The sequence below is a fragment of the Lepidochelys olivacea genome (assembly GCF_965140295.1).
Source record: "Lepidochelys olivacea isolate rLepOli2 genome assembly, chromosome: 7".
In the NCBI taxonomy this organism is placed as follows: Eukaryota; Metazoa; Chordata; order Testudines; family Cheloniidae; genus Lepidochelys; species Lepidochelys olivacea.
Window position 1 is genome coordinate 57,154,535 of NC_140417.1, and position 26,006 is coordinate 57,180,540.

Sequence of the window (26,006 nt, forward strand, 5' to 3'; positions counted from 1 at the left end):
CAGAGGTGCATGGGGATGAGGGCTCCGGCTGCGGGTGTGGGCTCTGAGGTGGGGCCGGAGATGAGGAGTTTGGGGTGAAGGCTACCCCGGGGCTACAGCGGGGAGAGAGGACTTCCCCACAGCTCTCTCTCCCTGCGGCAGCTCCGGGCCTGGAGCCGTGGGATACGTGCCTCTCCCCTGGCCGCAACAGGTCCAGGGCTGCAGGAGAGCATCTCTCCCTGCCTCTCCCCGCTGCGGCAGCTCCAGGGTTGGGGCCACAGGATAGGCACCTCTCCCCTGGCCACGGCAGGTCTGGGCCGGGGCTGAGGGAGGAGTGCCTCTCCTCCAGTCACAGTAGGTCCAGGGCTGGGCTGCATCCATGGCATAGGCGCCTCTCCCGAGGCCGCAGACGGTCCAGGCTGGGGCTGGGTTGGGGCCGCGGGAGGGGCGCCTCTCCCTCAGCCGCAGTAGGTCTGGGACTGTGCTGGGGCTGGCAAGGAGAGGTGCCTCTCCTCGCTGTGGCAGTTCCGGGGCTGGAGGAGAGGCATCTCTCCCCGCTGCAGCGCTGAGCAACTGCACAATGCTTAATAGGCTGCCGTGCAGCCGTGCAGCTTACAGGGAACTTAGGGTCAGACCTAATTTAGACCCCATCATTGTATATGTATAGTTGGAATGATTTTTTCCACTGTGCATTACTTTGCACTTATCACCACTGAATTTCATCTGCCCTTTTGTTACCCAGTCAGTTTGGTGAGATCCCCTCTGTGATTCCCTCCGAGTCTGCTTTGGACTTAACTATTTTGAATAATTTTGTATCATCTGTCAACTTTACCATTTCACTGCTCATCCCCTTTCCCCTTAATTAATACGTTGAACAACACAGGACCTGATACAGATTTGTGGGGGACCCTGCTACTTACCTCTCTCCATTCTGAAAACTGCCCATTTATTCCTACCCTTTCTTTCCTGTCTTTTAACCAGTTAATGATCCATGAGACGACCTCCCATCTTATCCCATGACTACCTAGTTTCCTTAAGAGTCTTTGCTGAGAGACCCTGTCAAAGGCTTTATGAAAATCTAAGTACACTATATCCACTGGATCACCCTTGTGCACATGCTTGCTCACTCCCTCAAAGAATTCTAATAGATTGGTGAGGGATGATTTCCCTTTGAAAAAGGCATGTTGACTCTTCCCCAACATATTGTGTTCATCTATGTATCTGATCATTCTGTTCTTTACTATAGTTTCTTTACCAGTTTGCCTGGTACTGAAGTCAGGATTACCAGCCTGTAATTGCCAGGATCACCTCTAGGGCCTTTTAAAAAAATTGTCATCACATTAGCTATACTCCTGTCATCTGGTTCAGAAGCTGATTTGAATGATAGGTTATAGACTACAGTTAGTAGTTCTGCAATTTTATATTTGAGTTCCTTCAGATCTCTTGGGGAAATATCATCTGGTCCTGGTGACTGATTACTGTTTAGTTTATTAATGTGTTCCAAAACCTCTTCTACTGACACACCAATTTGGGACAGTTCCTCAGATCTGTCATTCCAAAAGAATAGCTCTGAGGTGAGTATTTCCTCCACATCCTCTGCAGTGAAGACCGATGCAAAGAATTCATTTAGCTCCTTTGCAATGGCCTTGTCTTTAACCATTTTGTCGTCTAGTGGCCCTGCTGATTGTTTGGGAAGCTTCTGGCTTCAATTTTGCTCTGAGGTTTTTCCATCTTTAGCAAGTTGCTTCTCAAATTCTTTCTTGGCCTGCCTTATTATACTTGTACATTTTACTTGACAGAGTTTGTGCTCCTTCCTATTTTCCCCATTAGGATTTGTGTTCCAAATTGTAAAGGATGCCCTTTTGCCTCCATTACTCTTCTGCTTAGCCATGGTGGCATTCTTTCGGTCCTCCTATAGTCTTTTTTTTTTATTTTGGGTATATATGTAGTCTGAGACTCTATTATGGTGTTTTTAAGTAGTCTCCAGGCTGCTTATAGGCATTTTACCCTTGTCACTGCTCTTTTTATTCTCATTTTTGCGTAGCTCCCCTATGTGAAGTTAACTGTTACTGTGGTGAGTGTTTTTGGTATTTCTCCCCCACCGGAGGAAGTTAAATTTAATTACATTATGGCCGCTATTACCAACAGGTTCAGCTATAGTCACATCTTGGAAGACATCCAGTATGCCACTTAGGATGAAATCAAGAATTGCCTCTCCCCTTGTGGGTTCCAGGACTAGCAGCTCCAAGAAGCAGTCATTAATGGTAATCTAGAAATTTATCTCTACATCCTGTCCTGAGGTGGCATGAACCCAGCCAATACATGGGTTGAAATCAGCCATTATCATTGTGGTTACTGGTTTTGCAGCCTCTCTAATCTCCTTTAGCATTTCACAAACACTGTCACCATCCTGGTCAGTAGTATATTGGCTCTGTTATATTCAGGCATGCAATTCCTATTCGTAGAGATTCTATGGTACACAGTTTGAAGCATTTAAGATTTTCACCTTATTTGACTCTGCTTGTCTTTTTAACACGTAGTACCACTCCCCCACCAGCACGACCTACTCTGTCATTCTTATATCCTGTATTTTGTATCCTGGTATTACCGTGTCCCATAGATTATCCTCACTCCCCCAAGTTTCCATGATGACTATTATATCAATGTCCTCATTTAATGCCAGACACTCTAGTTCACCCATCATAGTACTTAGATGTAGAATAAATAGGATATTAAAGAATTAGCATTAGCTTAAGTTTAACAAAGGAAATATGTGTGTTGTAAAGAAAGGCCTGACTAGCACGTAGAAGGAAGGCCTTGAAAATAATGAGTTATCAGGCCAGAAGGAATGGAGTAGGGAGGATGTCTGATTCAAAGAATAATTAATGAGCTAACGGAACGGTTCTAAAAAGAAGGTCTCTGACCAACAGAGGAGACTGCAAATGGTTTTGAATTAGGCAAAAAGAATCTGTCTTAAAAGGAGCCAATATGGACCTCCCCACCCCACACACCAGTGTTATCTTACAAGAAGGAGGGGAAAAGATAGGAAGGAAAGGCCTTGGGGAGAAAGAAGGTTGCAAATCTTATCTGGATTAAGACTGGAAATAAGAGTGAACTGCCTCCAATTGGTTTTTAGCTGAGGTCAGCAATTGACCATGACATCACTTGTTTGTTAAAGGGTATAAAGTTAACTCTTAAAGGGTTCATCGCTAATATCTGCCTGGTCAAGCTAGAGCCAACCAATATGGGTCTAAACACCTCTCAGTTTAGCCCGTTTGTAAGTATCTTGACCAAATTCTTATCAAGGTTTTGTTACTGTTTGGATGTAGTACACTGCTTATTCTTTAGGTTTTTTAGGCACCTTTAGAGCAATTGTATAAATAGTATTCAGTCTTTGGATTCAATAAAGGGGTTTATGGTTAAATTAGTGTCATGGTAATACCATGCAGAAATTATAACAATTCCAACAGTAGACTTCTAGCTTTTGTATATAAGCACTTGTTCATTTGGTCAATATTCAGTTGCTTGCCTTCATGTGTTATGTTTAAAGTGGAAGCTTTTACGTTTGACTGTTCCTCACTATCTCCTGCCTGTGCTTTACCAACTTCTTTTCTATTGCCTTTACTAGGATATAGAGTATTCCCTTTAATAAATTCATCCCTAATAGATATCCCTGCCCAAACCACATGCTCTTCCACACCAGTTGACATTTGCCCAGAACCTTGTTTAAAAATCCTCCACAACCTTTTTATTCTACATGCCAACAGTCTGGTTCCATTCTGGTTCCATTCTGGTTAAGGTGGCGCCCATCCGTCCTGCATAAGCTACTCCCGCCCTAAAAGTTTCCACAGTTCCTAATCAACCTAAATCCCTCCTCCCTACACCATTGTCTCATCCATGCATTTAGACCATAGCACCTATGGGCTCTAGTCAAGGACCAGGATCCCATTGTGCAAGGCACTGTACAAACACAGAACAAAAAAGATTGCATTGCTCACTGCTGTGAACCATATGCCTCAGTGCTGTGAATGGTATTTCCAGCAGACTCATCAGGGATACTGATAATGTCATATTTATAACAATGCCTTCCATCCTGAAGGAACCCAGTGTGCTTTATTTACCCCCCCACACACACACACCCCATAGGTCTGATTCCCCATTGCCAGGCACGGCCATTGACACCTGTGCAAAGTGGTGTAAACACACTACTCGTTTCATATCCTCTCACGCCCGCTGCATGCAGAGGTCAATGACTACACAAGGTGCAAAGCTGTGGAGAATCAGGCCCATAATGTATATATAGGGCCACAACCCAGAAGGCACTGAAACGCCCTTTGACTTCACTAGGAGCTGCAGTTGCTTAGCACCTCTTACGATTTGGTTCATAGGATATGGGTATGCAGGTATAACATATAGGACTCACTCACCCCACCCTTTCATGCAGCTAGCACAGCAATACACCAGGCCAGCGCACAGCAATACACCACTATTTTATTAATAATAGAAACACACATTTCAGATAAGGAAACACATGGAAAGGTGACATGCCTTAGAACTGGGATAAGTTCTCAGAAGTCCCTGCGGTCTCATCCCATTCCCAGCCCATTAGACCACATTCCGCCTCTAGGCTGGAAATAAATAGAACTGTATCCAGCTGGAACTGCAGAAATCATTTAATGGGATATACATTTGGCTGGCATGCCCCACTCTTATGCAGAAAAAGGGTCACAAAGTTTCTAGCAGCTTAAAGTGCTCAGACTAAGTTTAGTCTCTTCCATAAGGCAACACTGCCAGAGACATAGTACCCCCTTTGCAGCTCTTAGACTTAGAAGAGAACTAACACTACCTAAAGGTACGCTGGGGTACTTTCTACTTTACTAATGTCCTTACACCGTGCACATCATGTTGGCATCTGAGTGGGGAATTTTTATTTCAAACCAAAGGAAGGTGGTTTGCGAAGAAGGAAGAACATTAGAAAGCCTGTCAGATTGCCAGTCAGATACAGATTGTATTGTTTGTTTCCTGTCCTGATAGAGCTGTCATTTCTACCTCTGAACTTTAAACAGCCATTACCCTTGAATTCCAAAAGGCTTTATTTGCATTCTCTTTTGTGCATGTAAAGCTGGTCTTGTCCAGAACTTTTCCTTGGGAATTGTCCTGGTAGCTGCTCTTTTTATTCTGTTTCCCATCATTTTGAAGGAAGTCTCTGTCTCATTACAGACCAGTCAGCTTAACTTCTGTATCCGGAAAGATAATGAAGCAAATAATTAAGAAATCAATTTGCAAACATCTAGAAGATAATAAGGTGATAAGTAACAATCAGCATTGATTTGTCAAGAACAAATCACGTCTAACCAATCTGATATCTTTCTTTGACAGGATAACAAGCCTTGTGGATGGGTGGGAAGCAGTAGATGTGGTATATCTTGACTTTAGTAAAGCTTTTGATATGGTCTTGCATGACCTTCTCATAAACAAACTAGGGAAATACAACTTAGATGGAGCTACTATAAGGTGAGTGCAAAACTGGTTGGAAAACTGTTCCCAGAGTAGTTATCAGCGGTTCACAGTCATGCTGGAAGAACATAACGAGTGTGGTTCCGCAGGGATCAGTTCTGGGTCCAGTTCTGTTCAATATCTTCATCAATGATTTAGATAATGGCACAGCGAGTACACTTATAAAGTTTGCGGATGATACCAAGTTGGGAGGGGTTGCAACTGCTTTGAAGGATAGGATCAAAATTCAAAATGATCTGGACAAACTGGAGAAATGGTCTGAAGTAAATAGAACAAAATTCAATAAGGACAAATGCAAAATACTCCATTTAGGAAGGAACAATCAGTCGCACACATACAAAATGGGAAATGACTGCCTAGGAAGGAGTACTGCGGAAAGCGATCTGGAGGTCGTAGTGGATCACAAGCTAAATACGAGTGAACAGTGTAACACTGTTGCAAAAAAAGCAGACGACATTCTGGGGTGTATTAGCAGGAGTGTTGTAAGCAAGACACGAAAAGTAATTCTTCCGCTCTACTCCACACTGATTAGGCCTCAACTGGAGTACTGTGTCCAGTTCTGGCCACCACATTTCAGGAAAGATGTGGACAAAATTGGAGAAAATCCAGAGAAGAGCAACAAAAATGATTAAAGGTCTAGAAAATAGGATCTATGAGGGAAGATTGAAAAAAACTGGCTTTGTGTAGTCTGAAAAAGAGAAGACTGAGAGGGGACATGATAACAGTTTTCAAGTACCTAAAAGGTTATTTCAAGGAGGAGGGAGAAAATTGTTCTTCTTAACCTCTGAGGATAGGACAAGAAGCAATGGGCTCAAATTGCAGCAAGGGAGGTTTAGGCTGGACATTAGGAAAATCTTCCTAACTGTCAGAGTGGTTAAGCACTGGAATAAATTGCCTCAATGAATTCAGCCTCGGTGAAACGTGTCATCTAGACAATATGGGCGAGTGAAGGGTTTTGTCTGCTCACAGAACTGGTATGGTATTTGCAGCATCAGGGCAAGCCTGACTGCACTGTCCTTCCAGACTGCTTTAACCCTGACCTGCAGAGACCTGCTCCGGGAGCCAGAGGGATGTTCTCTCTCCATCCAGTGCTCGGCTGCCTTGTGGAAGCTGCCAGTTTGTAACCCTTCTCCCCAGAAGAGTGGGAAGCAACAAGGGCCAGGTTCAATAGCTAGGGGTTCCTCTCAACAATGCAAAACAGAACCGGCTTGAGCCCCCACCCTGTAATCCAGGAAAGCAACACACCATCCCTGGGTGCTACTAAGAAGCAACACTTCTCCACTTGCAAGCACGGAGCCTGTGTATAGCAAAAGAAAACTTCTATTAAACGAGGAATTGGAACCAGCGTTAATCTGGGAAAACACCACAATCACCATTCAAAACCACGTAACCATAAGCAAAAATCCACCCTACAGTAGATTGGGCAGCATCCTTTGCCTCAGTTTCCCACCTTGCATTGTGAAAGTCCGATGAACGAATGTCCCTTTAATATGCCACTTCCCTTTCCGTCTGCTGCTCCCCACTCTCAGCTGATTGTCTTTGGTCAGTTTTGACCCAGAGTTCAGAGGTGCATTCACATGGATTCACCTCCAACCCCTGGAAGGAGGGGGGCATTGAGCAATGCCTCCACAGCTGCTGCTATCTGTGCGGCCGCTCACCACGGCTGCTATTCTCTCTGCTACCGCTGGCCGCTTGCTGCCACTGTTCTCTCTGTCACTGATACCACTTCTCGCCACCACTTCTACGATGCCATGTTCTGAGGTTCCACGCTTTAGCTCAGCTCTTAGTGATTTCACTGCCTAGTGGGGAACCTCACTGTGGCTGCCTCTTCATTGTAACACTGTCCCCATACCAGCTTAGTCCCAAAACATGCTTATTAGTGATTTAAGTTCTAATAATCACTGAAAAGAAACAAGGATCTCAGCTGAATCCAGTCAGCACTGTCTTTAACCACTAGAAAGGGGAGTGGGATCAAATGACATCTAGGACTCTTTAGGCAGAGGCCACACCAAGAAGTAGGAACACCTGTCTTCCCACCCCCCTTGACTTTCGTTGGGATTTGGCATCCCCACCTCCCACTTAGGTTTGGGTTAGGGTGACCCCCTCAATCAGGGCATGATAAGTACAGTTCTGCTGCCCTTTACTCATACAATAAGGTAACAACATTTTATTACCCCAGACTAGCCACGACTGATCAGTTTGGCAAAGAAACTCTGTGTGCTGAACACCTATGCAGAGTAGGTGTGTCCATGCAAATGCAGTCTGCTCCTGAAGTCTTTTCCCCCAGTTCACCACTAGCTCATTCAGACCCTTCTTACAAACACGTGCCAGTCACCATGGTGGTTTTGTGCCATGGACACTCACCTGCTAGGAACAGAACTAGGCCTCCCTAGGCAGCTGACATCACAAAGCAGGACTGTTATATGAAACTCACCGATACATTTTTTGCCGTTGTTCAAGTTCTTTGCGTCTGTGCTGCTTGAGGATCTGAGTCTTGTCATCCCGGTGCAGCTTTGCTGTGAAAAAATGAAGAAACAGTGCTATGAGGTTTCTTTACCCTTCATTGTCTAATTCTCTAGCTGGGTAATGGGACACAAGGATTCAGTATCTGTCATTATCTGGGTTCTCCTACTACGTGCTGTAGCAAATCATCTGCAGTTCTCTCTTGTACTCAATTATAGCAGACAGTTTGCCCCCTGCCCAGAGAAATACAATGGGTCTGAACAGCAAAAGAGTTGTTTTCATCCTGAGAATTACTGACCTACAGCCATGGATAGTGTCTCTAAGAATAACCTTTACACATCAGGCTACAGTGGAATATTCATCTGCTGTGCTAGGGAGCCAGGCACCCTCAGTACAGGGAGGAGGTTGGTTAAGGCTGAAGAGTGACAAGCAACTGAGGAAGGATCAGTAAGGAGAGTATGAGGCAGAGATTGCAATCCAGGCCCCAGTGAGAGTTGAACCTGTTACCCCTGGATTCTGATACCACTGCTCTAACCCCTCAGCTATGGAGCCAAGCCCCAGGTCCCCTCAGTACAGGGTGGAGGTTGGTTAAAGGCGAGGAGCGACAAACAACCAAACAAGATACAGCCTTGTTAAATCTCCTCTGTTGAAGAATGCTGATGCTAGAAAATGCCTTGACATCCCTCTCCTAGGTTCATACTCTCTGTTCTTACACTGCAAGAACAACTGTTTCTTCCACTCCAAGTTCCATGCCGGGAGCTTCGGGATCAGAAGAAAGAGAGAGGCTTTCCAAAACTGATAACTTGATGCTTTGAACATGTGGCCCTGATGTTACTGAATGAGACAGAGTCTTCCTTAGAAAGGATGGGGAACAGAAGAGAAAGAGCAGCTAACAGGACAACCCACAAGGAAAAGTGATGGACAAGACCGGATCTGCTTTACATACACAAAAAAGAATGCAAATAGAGCCATTAGGAATTTTAAGGAAATGTCTGTTTAAGGTTCAGAGGTAGAAACGGCAGATGGAACAGGGCTGATAACAGACAATGCAGTCTGGGCTGGCTGGCACTCTGGTAAGATACTGCCAGGATCTTGCGGACATTCTTTACTTCTTCACAAACTGAAATCCACACCGTCTTCCTCTTTTGAAAGCAAGGGTTGAAATAAAGCCAACGCAAGTTGTGGAGAATCCCTCTCCTCCCTGTGTGGGGTATTCGGAGGGGCAGAGATCAGTGAGGGAGCCAGAAGCTGAGAAACAAAGTTGGCACCAGACTGTTAAGGGCCTTAACCACTGAAAAGCAAACTCCTTAGGGCTGCATGTCTAATTAGGCAGCCAATGACCTGAATGCAGCAAAACTGGCTAAACCCTTGGTTCCCACCCCATATCTACAGGCACTAGATCAGCATTTTTAATGGTCCACAGTATAGCATATTGCAGCAGTCAAACTTCATTGCCACAAAGGCACAGCTGTGAGCAACTGGATTATGCAGCCAATGAAGTGCCTGTCTTTGGCCACGGTACTGTACTGGCAGTAGGTAACCAAAGCCAGTTAAAACACAGGGGTAGCACTCAAGTGCTAGGGCACTTTTCTCAGCACAGCACCAACAGCTATCTCCAACACATTTCACACCATCAGCCTGATCCTGGCTCTTGCAGGATGAAACAGCTTAGTTGAATTCTACTTCCGAGCCAGCCCTAATGCTCTCTGAACTGGAATTCCATTGCAAGCTGCCTATTCCTGGGTTTTAGAAAACAGGACAGTTTCCAGGTGGATAATACTTGGAAAACTGACATATTTTAGAGCCTCAAGGTTAGGCAGCCAGGGAATGCTCGGCCAAGGATCCATGGATCAGCCAGAATGGAGCATTCTGCAATGGATCAGCAATGGATCAGCCAGAAATTGAGCACTGAGGGCAGCCTGCAATTTAGGACCAGTGTACTGACCATCCCCACTGCTGGAAAAAAAATCTCCTTAGCATGTGTCCTCAAAGTAACCCAACTCGTTTCCAAGTGCCAGACCAAGTGGACAGTTCATAAACCAGCACTGAGGTCACGGTCATCCGGGAGCATAAATCCTACAGTGCACGGATGGGAGTTAGTAGCAGAGGGGATGTGGTAGGTTTGCAGGTGGGAGAGAAGGAACTGGAGTTGGAGAGAGGGTTTGGGTGCCTCTGGGAGGAGAGGGAAAGATAGGGGGAGTCCTCATTGCTCTAGGGGCAGGGGTGAGCACAAGGGGTGGGGAGCAGGGGTACGGATCCCCCCCAATAATCAGCAGGGGCACAGAACTTCTCTGGCCCTGGGGCTGGATAGATCCTCCAGCTCTGGGGCCACAATGAGGGCATAGAACATGCCCCCCCCCAAAAAAAGCAGTGAGCACACCCGTCTAGGGGTTAGTAGTTCTCTCATGGTGCTCACCTCTTCCATCTCGGAGGACAATTTCTTTATCCTCTGTAATCCATCTGTAACATGGGAATTCCAGATAGTCACCTACTGGTGTTTTCACAGTGATGTACTTGAGGTACCAGTCATCATGAACCCAGTACTTTCGCTTCTCAATTTTTAGCAGCTGGATTTCTCCCAGGTCTTCTGCCACAGTCACATCGTAGGAGTCGATCTGTGGAGAAGAAAAATGGTCTGTGAGTGGCTGAACACACAGAAAGCACACCAGCTCCAAATGGAACTCTTGGGATATGTAAGGGTTAAAGCAGAAAACTGGGAAATTGCTGGTGAACAGAGATGGCATTAGGGAGTAAAGGCATGGGCAAGCACCATTTCTGCCCTTGATAGATCAAGTGCAGGCATCTTTCTGTGTTTGATAGATTTAGGGTTACTCCTCTCCCCTCCCTTCTCCTTGTTAAGGGTTTAATAAGGTTGCAGCTGCCTGAGGAATGTGGGGATCTAAAGAATGCCTTTTCGGGTAAAGTAGTGTTATCTCCTGCTCCATTTCTTTCCCAGCTGCACAGTCGAGTTTGGGGTCATGGCCCCTTTCTCTCTTCTCTGCAAACTGCTGATCCAAGGAGTTCATGACTACAATTATAGCAAAGAAGTGTATCTTCAAAGTAAAACTTATTGGTAGAATATGCTAATAAGGTAAATAGTAATCGGGGTGGGGATAATTATATTCAGTACAGGGTTATCAATATTCATTGTATGGGCGTTCATATTACTCCATGAGGGTTTTGGGGGTGTTGTAATAAAAGCAGGGATTTACATACTAATGTAAATAAAAAGAGTATGTTGTAACTAATCCAGGGCTTACTGGACAATTGGGTCCAGGGGAACAAGTACCGCAATAAAGAAGCCCACCTACTCAAATCTGCCTCTGGGTCAGCCTGTTTTTCTTCCAACAGGAACCTCTTGTTTGCAAAGGGGAAAAATGAAGGGTTATTTTCAGACTGCAAATTAACAAATAGATGGGTAAGGGAATATGTAAGAACAAGCCATGCACAGATACCCTAGAAATATGGAAAGGGTGAAATTTCTAAGTTCGGGACTTGATAATGCTTTGAGTCATTTGTGATTTCTCAACAAATCTACTGCTAGTAAAAATATTTAGAACTACTCCAACAGCATCCCAGAAAAGAATGGTCTGGAACCCAAAGTGTGTCTCAACCCATTTTAATGGGGTCACCAAGGCTGGCTTAGACTTGCTGGGATCCGGGGCCAAAGCATGAGCCCAAGGGCTTCAGCCCTGGATAGCAGGGCTCAGGTTACAGGCCCCCTGCCTGGGGCTGAAGCCCTTGTACTTCAGCTTTGCCCTCCCCCCAAGCGGTGGAATTTGGGTGGGCTCAGGCTTTAGTCCCCTCTCCTGGGGTCTTGCAGTAATTGTCAGAAGGGGGTTGCAGTGCAATGAAGTTTGCGAACACCTGAGGTAGACTGATGGGATATATATCCCATCCTGGCTTTATAAGTGTTAAAGTGGGCCTGAGAGGCCAATTAATGCATCTGGCTGCACCTGGAGGGTGGGCCAGGCTAAATTAAAGATGAGTCCCAGCTGGGAGAGGAGCTGGGTGGTTATTATAAAGGCAGGAAGTCTAGAGCAGATGGGGGCTGTTGGGAGAAACTCTGCAGTCACTCTCTGGGATGAGAGAATGGAGAACTCAGGAGAAGCCCAGGGTGAGACCGAGACCTGAGATCCTCTCCTAGGTAGAGATGTCTGGCAGGAGGCCAGGAGAGACATGGAACAGCCACAGGGGTGGAGGGAGAGCAGAGAGGAACCCTGATAAAGGTGCAGGATCTAGACTTCCAGACAGTGTGCCGAAGAGGTGTCCAGTTGAGGAATGGGGCTGAGGAGATGTGAGGGATGACCAGTCAAGCTTGAGGAGGGCAGAAGCTGGTCTAAGTTGATATTTTTGGTTTGTGATTTTGTTAGGAGATTCCAGGGCAGAGCCCTGCAAGTCCTAGCCCTGAAAGAAAGGTCAACCTAGAGAGGAAGACTCTGTCAGGGTGAGGAGAGAGCCCAGGGAAAGGCTTGGTTGGTAGAAAGATGCCCAGGGAGGTGGCAGCAAGGAGACTGGCAGAATGATCCCTGACTGCCTGTCCTGGGCTGAGTCTAGGATAGAGGGAAGGCCTGACTTCGCCATCAGGAACTGGTAAGGGGTGTGAAGCCCCTGAGAAGGGGATACAGACTCCTAGAAGCCCTAAGAAAGGGTGTTCGGACCACTGGGCCCAGAATCAAAGTAGCAGACCAAACAAAGGGATTGGACACTTGTATTTGCTGGATTTTCTGTTACCCGGGGATGGGGAGGAGTGATTGTGATAAGCCGACAGACCGAGTCACGAGATGAGGCAACTGTCACAGAGCCATCGGCAGGGGGCACAAGAAAGCAGACAGCGGCCACGTCCAGCTGCACAGGGGTGCTCCAGCAGTGAGTCCACCCTTCTGTACCTAGTCATGCAAACTGAGAGAACAGTTGGTTTGGAGATTAAGGCACTTGACTGGAAATCAGATCTGGGTTCATTGTACAGCTCTGCTATAGAGTTGGTGCAGGTCCTTGGGCAAGTCACTTAATGTCTGTGTGCCTCAGTTCTCCAGGTGTTAAATGGGGATAACACTCTTTCCTTTCTCCCACCCCTTGTCTGCCTCGTCTCTTTAGAAGGTAAAGTCTTTAGGGTGAGGACTGTCTCTTATTCTGTGTATGTGCCGTGCTTAGAATGTTGGGGCTCTGATCTCAGAGTCTCCAGGAACTATTGGAATTCCAGTCGTTAGAAATGCCTCTCTTTGCTTTTATAGCTCAGCTGAGATAAACAGTGATTCTTTTGTGTTTGGCAAGTCAGAATGGCAGCATCTTACACTCCCTTTGCACTAGTGTAAGCAGCTGCACAAGGTGCAGGACAATAGGCCCCTTGCCATAGCTAAGCTGAACTGGCTAGGACCATCATGACACTAGAAGCAAGAGCCCAATCTGTTCCCATGACCCCCTCAGAAGAAGTTATGCTCTTGTTAAGATAGAGCATTACCAGGAAGACAAGCCTGGTAATCCAATTGTTCGGCAGTTTTGGAATCACACTCTGTTTAAATTTATTGCTTGATGTGGCTGCAAAATGAAACTTCCCTGGTTTGTGGTTTTGAACATTTTCGGTAACCTTAGAAACCGACATGAACTCCACCTCTTCCTCCACTGAGTTTAGTACTGTCTGAAATGATACTGCATGTATATGCCCTGTCATTCTGTCGTCCCCGCCCTCCCCCGCTAAAAACCACACAACTTGTTCTTTTCAGGCACTTTTTTTAGTAACACTTCCAGTCAATAGGAGGTCATTTGACTCAAGCCCTCCCATTATTTTATACGTTAAGGCTAAGTCACAAAAATCAAGTCAAAAAAGTGAAGAAAATGTAGACAAACATGGTATGGATACCAGTTGCGATAGCTGTTTTGTAATGAGGACATTTGTCCACAAGCAACCGGGCTAAGAGCCCCAACTTCCTCAAAAATCCACTTCATGCAGCCACAAGATAGTAACAGCTGCCAATCACACATAGCTATAAGTAGGGCCCCACCAAATTCAGGGTCCATTTTGGTCAATTTCATGGTCATGGGATTTTAAAAATCATGAATTTCATGATTTCAGTTATTTAACTCTGAAATTTCACAGTGTTGTAATTGTAGGGGTCCTGACCCAAAAAGGGGTTTGGGAGGGAGGGGGGTTTGCAGTATTGCCACCCTTACTTCTGTGCTGCTGCTGGCGGCGGCGCTGCCTTCAGAGCTGGGCAGCTGGAGAGCGGCGGCTGCTGGGCGGGAGCCCAGTTCTGAAGGCAGCGCCGCCGCCAGCAGCAGTGCAGAAGTAAGGGTGGCCTGGTATGGTATGGCCACCCTTACTTCTGCATTGCTGCCTCAGAGCTGGATCCTCGGCCAACAGCCGCCACTCTCCACTTGCCGAGCTCTGAAGGCAGCAGTGCAGAAGTAAAGGTGGCAATACTGCGATGCCCCCTAAAATAACCTTGTAACCCTGCCCGTGGCCACCTGTTGGGTCAGGACTCCCAGTCTGAGAAATGCTGGTCTCCCTCATGAAATTTGTACAGTTTATGGTAAAAGCATACAAAAGACCAGATTTCATGGGGGAGACCAGCTTTCATGGTCCGTGACGCATTTTTCATGGCCATGAATTTGGTAGGGCCCTAGTGACTCAAAAGTTTAGAGATGAGAGAGAATGTTTTAAGCCCTCTAGTTCATCCTTCAACCAATGCGAAATGGTTCCCTCCAGTTCATGCATAAGTGTTTTGCCCAATCAAGTTTTAATTGGTTATCGGACTCTTAACACTTCTCTTTGGAGATCATTTTGCAGGGTGAAAAATCTCTTCAACAGGAAATGCCTCCTGATATTCAGCTTAACTTTCCCTTTCCTTAATTGCATTCCACTGTTGCTAGTTATCCTCCTGCTCCCATCCTAGCAGTTCCACTCTCGACGTGAAGACCATCAAATATCTGGTTATGACTTCCCCTCCCTATCCTCCTGCTGTACATCCCCAGCCTAATTTAACCAAGCTATAATCTTGAGTCATTTCACCTTCCCGCCTGACAATCTCCCTCACAACTAAAAACTCCTTTAAGCCAACCCACTAGAGGGCAGTGACACTGTCTTGGCTTTCAAGCGCTTCCCTGAAGTGGTTCTTAGAAGACCTGTTGGAGCAGGTTTCCGAGACAGGTCTGACTATTCCTTCACTCCTGAGGTGCTAGAGGGCAAGTCCTGGCTCAGACAGCGGCCAGAGCCAGATGAGCTAAGAATGTGCTGCTGCGTCTGAGGAACACGAATTATCTCCACCAATGAGAAAACATAGCTAAGTTAAATTAGGCATTCAGGCGAGGAAAAGATGACAGCGGCATTGAGGTGTCCAGGGTGGGGCTGTAGGTGGCTGCCCTGACTCTGAGGCACATGGTAGAGGAACTGCAAGCACTGATCATGATTATTTAAGCACCAGTGACATGCCTGGCCTGGTGTAAGATGAACATAAAGACTGTCCCTACCCATCAAAGAGGTCAAAGTCCAAAAGATACAGGAAATAGCCTGTGCATGTTCAGTATGTAGGTTGTGAGAGCACCCAACAGGAGATGGTCCACAGCTAGAGTCACCTCCACCTACCGCTGTCTCCCATAGGGCACAGAAATACATTGGTTTGGAGAGAATGAGTCAGTATGCTCCCCAACAGGCCAGCCAGCAGCCATCCTGCTTAGATAAATGCAACAGGGAATGCACTAGTCTGCAAGCTACAAAAAAGAAAAAAAAAAAAAAACAGAAATGTGAACTAGAGCTAGACCCGAACCAAACCCAGCTCTCCCAATCTATGGGGGAAGTTTGGATCCAGATCTGCATCCGTAGCTTGCAGCACCTCTAAATACAACAGCTGCTAGATAGTGAGGCTCAAATTTTCAAAACTGGACATGGATACTGGATGCCTTGATTTCTGACATACCGGGGCCCTGGTTTTCAGCTAGCACCGAGCCCTCACCGCTCCAGCCAAGGCAACAGAAGGTGCAGTGCATGGCAGGTCCAAAAATCAGGCCCAAGGTGTCTCTGCTTAAGTCAATGGTCACCTCAGGAGGAGGCTCAAACCCACTTGTATTTAACAGGCAGTGGGCACAATCCTGCTCTCACTGAAGTCAATGGGAGTTTAGCCACAGAGCTTAGTGGGGCCAGGATCTGTAAGTTGTGCCCGTTATTTTCCCCCCATAAGTGACCACATCTCCTCAGTGGAACAGAAATGGCCCTTGCAGCCACATCACCAAGTGCATTCCTGTATTACTGACTCATTTGATAAATGTCTAACTCCGTATTCCCCACTCTACCACCTCCTGCCATAAGTACTAATGTGCAGATTGAAACACGCTTTAAGGCTCCTCCAAGCTCTACAAGAATCCTCCTAAAACAGCCACAATTTGTGCCCAGCTGTGGCAGTAGCAAATTGCAGGACACCCCTCCACTGTATTCCTAGCCAGACCATGTCCCACCCTCCCAGAACAGCTGCCTTCCAGTGCCCTCCTGATCTTTGCTTATCTCCCACTCAACCTTCTCACTTTTCAGTTCAAAAACAGCTACATCCCTGCATCTTCCAACACCAACACAAGGCCTCTCTTCTTTATTGGTCAACCTGTGCCAAGGATTCTGGGTCACATCTTGGAACTGAAGGTACCAGGCTGCAAAATGTTTCTCCTCTGCACTTTTCAATTTTTTTGTCAGAAATGACAATGCTTGACTCATTTCGACTTCATGCTCCTCTTCCTGCAGCTCCCAGTTTTCTCCATAGGCACTCATGAAAGCACATCTGCTAGAAGCAGTTCCTGACTGGGCCTGTATTTCACATCTAGTGGGTACTTTTGCAATATCATGATAATTTTCTGAAGTCCAGACCATGCTACGCACAGCGGTTTCTATAATATGGCTTCCAATGCTTGGCGGCCTATTTCCAGCTTGACCCATTCATGTCTATAAACAGCTTCATGAAACTGCACAAACACATCTTCTTCTTCTTCTTCCATCTCAGCATGTTTCTGTGGTATTTGGAAGAATGTGGCCCAGGGCGACTAACGTTCAACAGGACAATCTCCAACCCATGTGAACTTACCAGTCTGCACCGGCACCAGTTTGGTTACTGCTATACAGACATCATGAAAGGGAATTCAAATACATGAATGTTTTCCCGATATTATCATGTAACGTAATAAACATAACTGTATAGCAGTTCTACCTGAAAGAACCCGACTCAGCCAACTGGTATGTCCTACGTGAATGGACCTGTCATGTTCTTGGCACGCTCAGTGGGTGTGTACTAATTAGCATGTTCTGTAGGCATGTTCTCCTTAACTGCACTTGGCAAGGGGTATCTGGAGGTACATGGCACATTCATCAGCCACAGACCTACCTGGCATGCTCAAGCAACACAGCAACTAATAGAAAGGTTTCAGTTTATAAATCCAAGTAGGGTTTTGCTAATAAAAATTTCACCTTTCCTTTCCCACATTGGTGCCCTGCTTGGAAATAAAGAAATTCCTCTCCGCCCCCCAGCACCATTCAGTACATAAGAACAGCCACACTGGATCAGACCAAAGGTCCATCTAGCCCAGTATCCTGTCTTCCAACAGTGGCCAATGCCAGGTGCCCCAGAGGGAATGAACAGAACAGGTAATCATCGAGTGATCCACCCCCTGTCGCCCATTCCCAGCTTCTGACAAAAGTAAGCATAAGAGTACAAATGAGAGGTTTTTATTATGACTATTACTACTGATATTTAACATTACTGCTGGTGTTACACAGCCACCAAGAGGTCCCGGTTGCGATCAGGGCCCCATTGTACTGGGCACTCTACAAAGACAATAGGGTACGTCCACACTTCAAGCTGGAGGTGTAAATTTCACCTTGAGGAGACTTACCTGTGTCAGCTCTGATCAAGCTAGTGTGCTAAAAATAGCATAGCCACGGCATTGTGAGTGGCGGGTGGGACTGGCCACCCTGAGGACATGCCTACCATCTCAGATGGGTATATACACGGGGCAGCTAGCCCCTCGTGCCACCATGGCTGCACTCTAATTTTAGCCCACTAACTCAGAGTCAACAAGGGCACGTCTCCTTAAGCTGGAACTACCCGTCCAGCTCAAAGGGAGACATACCCATGCAGGCAACTTGCTGTCCAAATGGACAAGACAGGCAAAGTGTGGGTGGCAAAGAGCATTATTATCCCCATTTTAAGGATTGTGGGGAACTGAGGCACACAGAGAATAAGTGGCATTTCCAGACGCTAACAAGAAGTCTGTGACAAAGCCAGGAATTGATCTACTTTCATTATCAACATGAAACAGAGAATAAATGAATCATAGATTTAAAGTATTATAGAACAATGTCAATTAGACCTAACAAACAGTTACAATCGAAATAACATAACCACGACTGATTAATTGCCACAAACTCATTCAGCTGATGGAAAACCTACAGCTCTAAAATACATTTATATTTCACAAGTCCAAGTAATAGAAAAAGGCTGCCCAGTTTGCCTAAACAGACCTTAATTTTTTCCATCTTTTCATGTATGTTTTGAAAATGTATCTCAGGGTGAATCAATTTAAATTGGGATTTAAATTACCAACTGATTTAAATCAGCAATTATCACCAACTTTACCATTTGTACTTAAGATATTTTCTAAAGAAAGGTGCATTCTCATTGGTCGATAGAATCATTAATATGTTGATTTACAACTAAATAGATCCTTTACCCTAGATTTGGTACATCTTTTTACAACCTAGGAAGGTACACTAGAACTATATACATGTATTTAAGCAATTATATAGCTTAATATTTTCAGATTCTTATTAATTGTATGTTTTAATATGTTAGAAAATAAATGGTGAATGATATATTGCTCATTTACTAGATAGTTAACTTTTTGCTCAAGATTTGCATCCAGCAGCATTAGGGTGGTAAATGGCATTTAATTAAACGCACAATATATCATATAACATTTATTTTGATTAAACAAAACAAGCCCTTAATACAGTACATGACCTATTTTGCCATATTTATAAAGCTTAACCCCCAATAGCTAGATATTTTCCCCCTGATTACTAACTCAAATCATGCCAAACCAGCTTCATTTCCTTCTTTGACAAGGTAACTGGTTTGCTGCATAGGGGGAATGCGGTGGACATATTATATCTGGACTTTAGCAAGGCTCTTGACTCAGTCCCACATGACATTCTGATAAGTAAGCTGGAGAAATGTGGGGTCAGCAGAACTACGATTAAGTGGACACATAATTGGTAAAACAACCGCAAACAAAAAATAACTATTAATGGAATGATGTCAGATTGGAAGGTGACCTGGGATTCTACAGGGATCTATGTTCTGGGTCTGGACTTGTTTGACCTAGATGTAAGTATAGAGCATACTGATCAAGTTTGAAGATGACACAAAGCTAGACAGGAGTTGCCAACACTTTGGAGGACAGAGCTAAGATTCAGAGGGATCTTGATAAATTGGAGAACTGGGCTATAAACAGCAAAATGAAATTCAAGAAAACAAAGGTAAGGTGCTACACTTAGGGAAGAAAAGCCAAATGCACAAACACAGAATGGGAGAAAACTGGCTTGTCACCAGCACTGCTGAGAAAGATCTAGGAGTCATGGTGGACCAGAACCTCAACATGAGTTAACAATGTGATGCTGTTGCAAAAAAAGCAAATACAGTTTTGGGTTGCATTAACAGAGGCATAGCATGCAAGTCATGGGAAGTGATAGTACCGCTCTACTCGTCACTGGTTAGGCCTCAGCTGGAGTACTGTGTCCAGTTTTGGTCACTGCTGTATAGAGAGGATGAAGAGAAACTGAAAAGGATCCAGAGGCAAGTGACAATGATGATCAAAGGGATGGAGTGCAAGCCATGTGAGCAAAGGCTGAAGGAACTGGGTATGGTTAGTTTGGAAAAGAGGAGATTAAGGTGGGGGGGGGGGGGAAATATGATAATGGTCTTCAAATAGTTGAAAGGCTGCCATAAAAAACATGGTGAAAAATAGTTCTGTCTTGCTACAGAGGGCAGGACAAAAGGCAATGGGTTCAAACTGCAGTACACCAGATCAGATTTAGATTAAATCTCAGGAGAAACTTCCTAACTGTAAGAACAGTAGGACAATGGAACAAACTACCTAAGGAGGTTGTGGAAGCTCCTTTACTGGAGGCTGTCAAAAGGAGGCTGGGCAGCCATCTGTCTTGGATGGTTCGGATATAACTCCTGCATCTTGGCAGGGGGTTAGACTAGATGACCCTTGTGGTCCCTTCTAACCCTATGGTTCCATGATTCGATGATTCTTTCTTTGTACAGAAAGCAGCCTTTAACTCAAAGTTTATGTTAGAGACTCGTGGATTCAGCATATTTATTTTTTATTTAAACAGTTTAAGTGATTATAAATGTAGGCCTTAACATAGTTGTATTAAATTCAGATTTCATTTTAAATAGGTTTATTTTTAAAAAGAAAAAACTTAGTATAATTTAAACAAAATATAAAGACCCATTTAAATTTAAAAATGATTTATTTTAGATCATCCCTTTTTATCCATCCTGATGTATCTACAATAGTTTTCTACAGGTACATGGTTAGTGCTTTGAAATAGTTGCTCCTCCAAATATATTAGCCATATATTTCAAGTATGTCAAACCAGAGCTAATATATACCTTTCAAGATAACTTCTTATTGTAGACCCACCACATCTCACAAACGAGTAAATCTTGATTTGGGCCCCAATTCTGCAAGCAGATGTGTGCTTCACTTTAAGCACATGGAGTAGTTCCATTGCCTCCCCAGAAACCACGTGCTCAATGTTGAAAACGTGCATGTTTGCCCAATTCTGCCATCTGCTTCTTTCTCTTCTCGCTTCCTATCATTCTCCCTCTCAATCACTTCTTCTTCAGGTCTCTTATTCTTCCTCCTTCAGCCTTCATTCATACACCCTAGCAAAACGTTAACTATATTGTTGGCCTACATCCCAGTAAGGTAGTGGTCTCATTTTTTAACGTTTGGGGCTAAAAAAATGACAAGCCCTTTGAACTTTCAAAGTTTCTCTCCACATTGTTACTTGTGCATATACCCAGTGAACTCTTTGTATGCACTTTGGGTAAACTTTACAGATGGGACAATGATCGCATTGCAATCACAAGCACTGAGCTTAACCAAGGAACCTTTCAAAAATCTGACTTGCCCAGCTAGATGGCAATACGGTAGTTGCACAAAACTGGGATGCAAAAGCTAACAATATTTTTAGGTGAACCTGGCACGTTAACTGCACATCTGGACATTGTCTGCAAGACTTTAGAATTGTTTTGCAGCCTTACCTGCTGTACTCTTTGAAAATTACCCTCCTTTGTGTCTCATAATTGGATGTTAGGAGGTGGCAGAGATGGCCAGAAATGTGATATGGCAATTACTCCTCTTGTGCAGGCTGGGGCTGTCATTCTCAGCCAGTTTGTATTGGTGACAGTGTTGTGAGCCAGGGAACTGGAAGCCTTTATACAGAAAAGCTCAGAATGAAAGTACAGAACTAACATTTTATTGGATCTATCAGACATGGCTGAAAATAAACTTGAAACTAAGCCCCCAAAGTAGCCTGTCCAAGCAACTAGTTCTCCCGCAAAACCTGGAATGAGTTGCTGAGGTGCAGTCTGTAGTCGGCTGTTCTAATTCTCTGCTCTGGATTAAGGAGCGGATCTTTCCAAGGCATTAAGAAGGACACAGATAAATCCGCCCCAAATACAAATTTGAGATTGAAAAGATGGATTTCTTCTCTGGAAGTACTTGCAAGATGGGTTTCTTTTAATGACAGCAAACAGACAGGGCTTAAATGGGAAATCAGAAGAAAATGGGGAACTGCGAAGTGCTATGCAACATTCACTATGACACCAACAGGAACTTACTCAAAAATAACTTGATAAAAAACCAGCTTCTAAATAGTTTGTATCCAATACTCAGAGTAAGTCCCAGGAATAACAGAATCAGGGCTTTCATTGTACAAGTCTCTTTGCGCTTTCCATATCTCCTCCCTCTTGGAACATTTGATATGCAAATCTCTTACACAGAATTTGTCCAAGACTTCGTTTATTATACCCAACAATAACCATGATTTGAATGAATTCAGAGGAAGCAAGTGTCAGGATAATGCAAACAATTGACCTGTCACCAGTTGCACTGAAAAGCATAACATACAGAGAGACTTTGTGTCAGTTCAGTTTTATTTTTGTTCTGTGTGTCTTTTTAAATTTTCCACTACTGTACGAGTAACAGGTCTAATAAGTGTTGCTGCCTTTGCGACAGTGCTTCTCATGCCTAACAGCACGTGCCTAGACAGATATACAGTATTCTACATTATAATGTAGACTTTAACCACAAAACCTGAGCACATTGTATTCAAAGATCTGCCAATATAGTTGCCTATAGGAACATAGGTTTATATTTACTCTAATATAGCACGTAGTAAATGCATGCTGTAAAAATGGCAGCAAACAGATAGTGTTAAATGAACCATTTAAAACAGTTTGAGATAGTAAATACGTATGGAAAGTAAGTTTTTTCAGTAGTAACCAGAAGCGTACAACAGAGAGCCACTCTGCTGGGTGCTAGACAGACATGTGGTAAAGAGGCAGCCTCTGCCCCAGGAAATTTACGACCTACCGAAATGAGTATGTGATATAAAATATAGGACAAAAGGTACAATTTTCTAAAGTGCCTAAGTCTCATTTTAAAAAGGGGCCCAGGAATTTAGGAGCCTAGTCTCATTGAAAGTCAATGTGACTGCAGCTACTAAAGGTAACATTTTCAAAAACACCTAAGTTCCACTGACTTTCTATGAGACCTGAGCTGCTATGTGCCCATGTCACTCCTGAAAATGTGACTTAAGCTCCTAAATCACATGGGGTACAATTTTCAAAAGTGCCTTGCCTAACACCAGGTCTACACTAAAAAGTTTGGTCAACCTCACTGAGCGACACAGGTAAGCCAACCTAATCACCGGTGTAGACAGTGGTAGGTTGATGGAAGAATTCCTCCCTCATTTTCAGGGAGGTGGATTAACTACACCAATGGGAGACTCCCATCGTGTCTACATGGCAGCTGCACCACTGTAGCATTTCAAGTGTAGACAGGCCCTAAGTCTAGTATTTCCGCACTACAGGATGCAGAACAGATACTGAAGCCTACTATTATGAAACACAATAGGGACTTTTAAAATAAACAAATAAGCCAACAGCATGGATGCTGAGGTGTGACCAGCCAGACAAGGATAAGGGCAGAATAGGACTCTCACAGAATTGTAGAAATTAGGGATACAAAGTATATCAGTCCAGTTCTTCAGTCCCTCATTTTCCTAGCACCTAGTGTGTGTGATATCCCTGTACTGTTCTCCTAGTTCCATTTATGGCATCTCAAACATCTCCCTTAGCACGTAGCTCCCTTGTCTTGGTCTAGAGCAGCGGTTCTCAAACTGTGAATGGGGTCGCCCGGGCTGGCTTAGACTTGCTGGGGCCCGGGGCTGAAGCCCAAGCCCCACTGCCCAGGGCCGAAGCCAAAGCCTGAGGGCTTCAGCCCTGGACAGCGGGGCTCAGGTTGCAGGCCCCCTGCCTGGTGCTGAAGCCCTTGAGCTTCAGGTTTGGTCCCCATGCCCAGAGCGGTGGGGCTCAGGCTTTGTCCCCCCTCACCCTGGGCAGTGGGGTTTGCATGGGCTCAGGTTTCAGTGTCCCCCCCGGGGAGCCGTGAAGTAATTTTTGTTCTCAGAATGGCGTCGTGGTGCAATGAAGTTTGAGAACCTAGAGGCTTGATAGTTATCTAATTTCATATTTAGATGGGCCAAATAAGAAATTAGACAGTTTGTGTATTGTTCAGCCAATTAAATAATCTGTTGGAATTATGCTGGCTGTTCAAGACATAGCTCTGGTACCTCTCGAGTAAATAATACGCATCCAGAAAACATTTTTTTCTGGAGAGCCACTTAAAATATGTTCAATTAATGCTAAAGTCATAGCACAAAACCTACCAATGGATGAAAGATCGTGCATTATCTCTTTGTGCTTTTCTTGTATTCCAAATGGCAAGGTAATACTTTAACTTTCCATGTAGGCTCTCAAAGCACTTTGCAAATCTTAACAAATCAATCACCACAACACTCCAGTGAGGCATGATGACACCTTTTACAGACTGGGGAAACTGAGGCAGAGTGACTCACTTATCATGTCTAGCACCCATGGCAGAAGAGGACACAGGATGCAGGCGTCTGACTCTCAATCCTCTCTGCTAAGCCCTGTCACAGGCAAAGGGAACCACGTTAGATTCTTGGGTTTGCTGGTTCAGGAGACATTATTAGAAGCAGTTCCCATGGGGCAATAAACCATGTCCATTATTCAACTTGAGAATCTTATCCAGAAGGGCAAGGAAACATCATGCCCCTTCATCTGCTTTAGTGACCTAGGAGCAGATCTTTCCCTGCATTGCAGCACCAGGTACGCCAAGAACTAGCCCGTGTCACCCTTCACTCCAAATCCCATCTCAGAGACCTCCTGACTCAGTCAGATCCCAGCCCTGCTGGTGTGGGCAGCAGGTAGGATGCCGGTGCCTTCTCTGCTCTAGATCATACGGGTGGGAAGGGTGAACGGGTTTAGGGAGGGATGGAGTGTCAGGGTAGGGGCATAGCACCCCCCGCCCCCATGTCCCAGTCCCCTTCCTGCCGACAGCACCAAGACAAAGGTAGATGCAGAGGCCCGCCATGGTTCTGACCCTACCAAGGGGGCAGCACTGGGGAAGGATAAAAGAGTGATGGAGTGCAGGTGCTCACATCCCATTCCTGAAGGAAGTAGTGGGACAGAGAGAAGAAGAGGCAGTGGAGGGTTCCTAAGCCCCCTTTACAGCTGCTTCAAGAGATGGGGAAAAGGGCATTAACAGGTAAAATGCCCTCCGCTGTCCTGAGAGCTGGAGCACCCACAGGATGCTATCCCATGGCCAGGAGACAGAGCTGGGGACGCAGTCCTAAGAGGTGGGCGTCTCAGAGCCGGGGAGGCCGCCGTCCCAGGGCAGGGGGCACAGAGCTGGGGCTGGACTGGGAGAAGTGGGTATGGAAAAGGGGGTGCAGGGCTCGGGCTGTGTGCAGCGGGCACAGTCACAGGGAGGGGACTGCCCCAAGGGACAGGGGGCTGTGCGCGGGGGAAGCGAAGGGGGCGCGGCGCGGGAACTGGAGAGGAGAGCGGGGGGGGGGGGAGGGCAGCGGGACGCAGCGCTGGACTGGCCGGAGGCGGGGGGCACGGGCCTGGCCGGGCAAAGGGGTGCGGCGCGGGGCCGGCCGGCTGCGCACTCACCGCGCCCCGCTCGAAGTCGTTGTAGAAGGGCTTGTCCAGCAGGTGCCTCTCGCTGCAGCCCGCGGTGCCCTCCAGGCTCACGTAGATGTAGTCGTCGGTGCCCGCGAACCACTGGGTGCCGGTGGCCACGGTGACGGTGTAGGACGGCATGGCCCGGCCGGAGCGCGCAGCCACGAGGAGCCGAGCTGCCCGCCTGCGCCGGCGGGGGAAATGAGCTCTGGGCCCCGCTGCTGCAGCAGCAGCACCGCCCCCTCGACCAAAGCCCCTCCCTGCCCCCGGCTACACCCCTCCGGGTACACAGCCCCTAGTTACCCCTCCCTGCCCCCGGCTACACCCCTCCCGTGCACGGCCCCCAGCTACACAGCCCCTAGTTAGCCCTCCGTGCCCCCGGCTACAGCCCTTCCGTGTACAGCCCCCGGCTACACCCCTCCAGGTACACAGCCCCCGGCTACCCCTCCCTGCCCCCGGCTACACCCCTCCCGTGCACGGCCCCCAGCTACACAGCCCCTAGTTAGCCCTCCGTGCCCCCGGCTACAGCCCTTCCGTGTACAGCCCCCGGCTACACCCCTCCAGGTACACAGCCCCCAGCTACCCCTCCCTGCCCCCGGCTACACCCCTCCCGTGCACGGCCCCCAGCTACACAGCCCCTAGTTAGCCCTCCGTGCCCCCGGCTACAGCCCTTCCATGTACAGCCCCCGGCTACACCCCTCCAGGTACACAGCCCCCAGCTAC

At 46.1% G+C, this 26,006-nt stretch overlaps 1 protein-coding gene across 1 annotated transcript in view; it reads right to left on the reverse strand.

The window, feature by feature from the left end:
• The window catches only part of ALOX5 (arachidonate 5-lipoxygenase), a 52,652-nt gene extending 27,163 nt beyond the window's left edge, over window positions 1–25,489 (reverse strand). The window contains exons 1-3 of the mRNA XM_084632913.1: window positions 25,275–25,489; window positions 10,376–10,574; window positions 7,931–8,012 (exon numbers count right to left, since the gene is read on the reverse strand). Of these exons, the coding sequence (XP_084489039.1) occupies window positions 7,931–8,012; window positions 10,376–10,574; window positions 25,275–25,424 (431 nt within the window). The 5' untranslated portion in view covers window positions 25,425–25,489. The remainder of the gene's footprint in view (window positions 1–7,930; window positions 8,013–10,375; window positions 10,575–25,274) is intronic.
• Window positions 25,490–26,006: the final 517 nt, after the last annotated feature.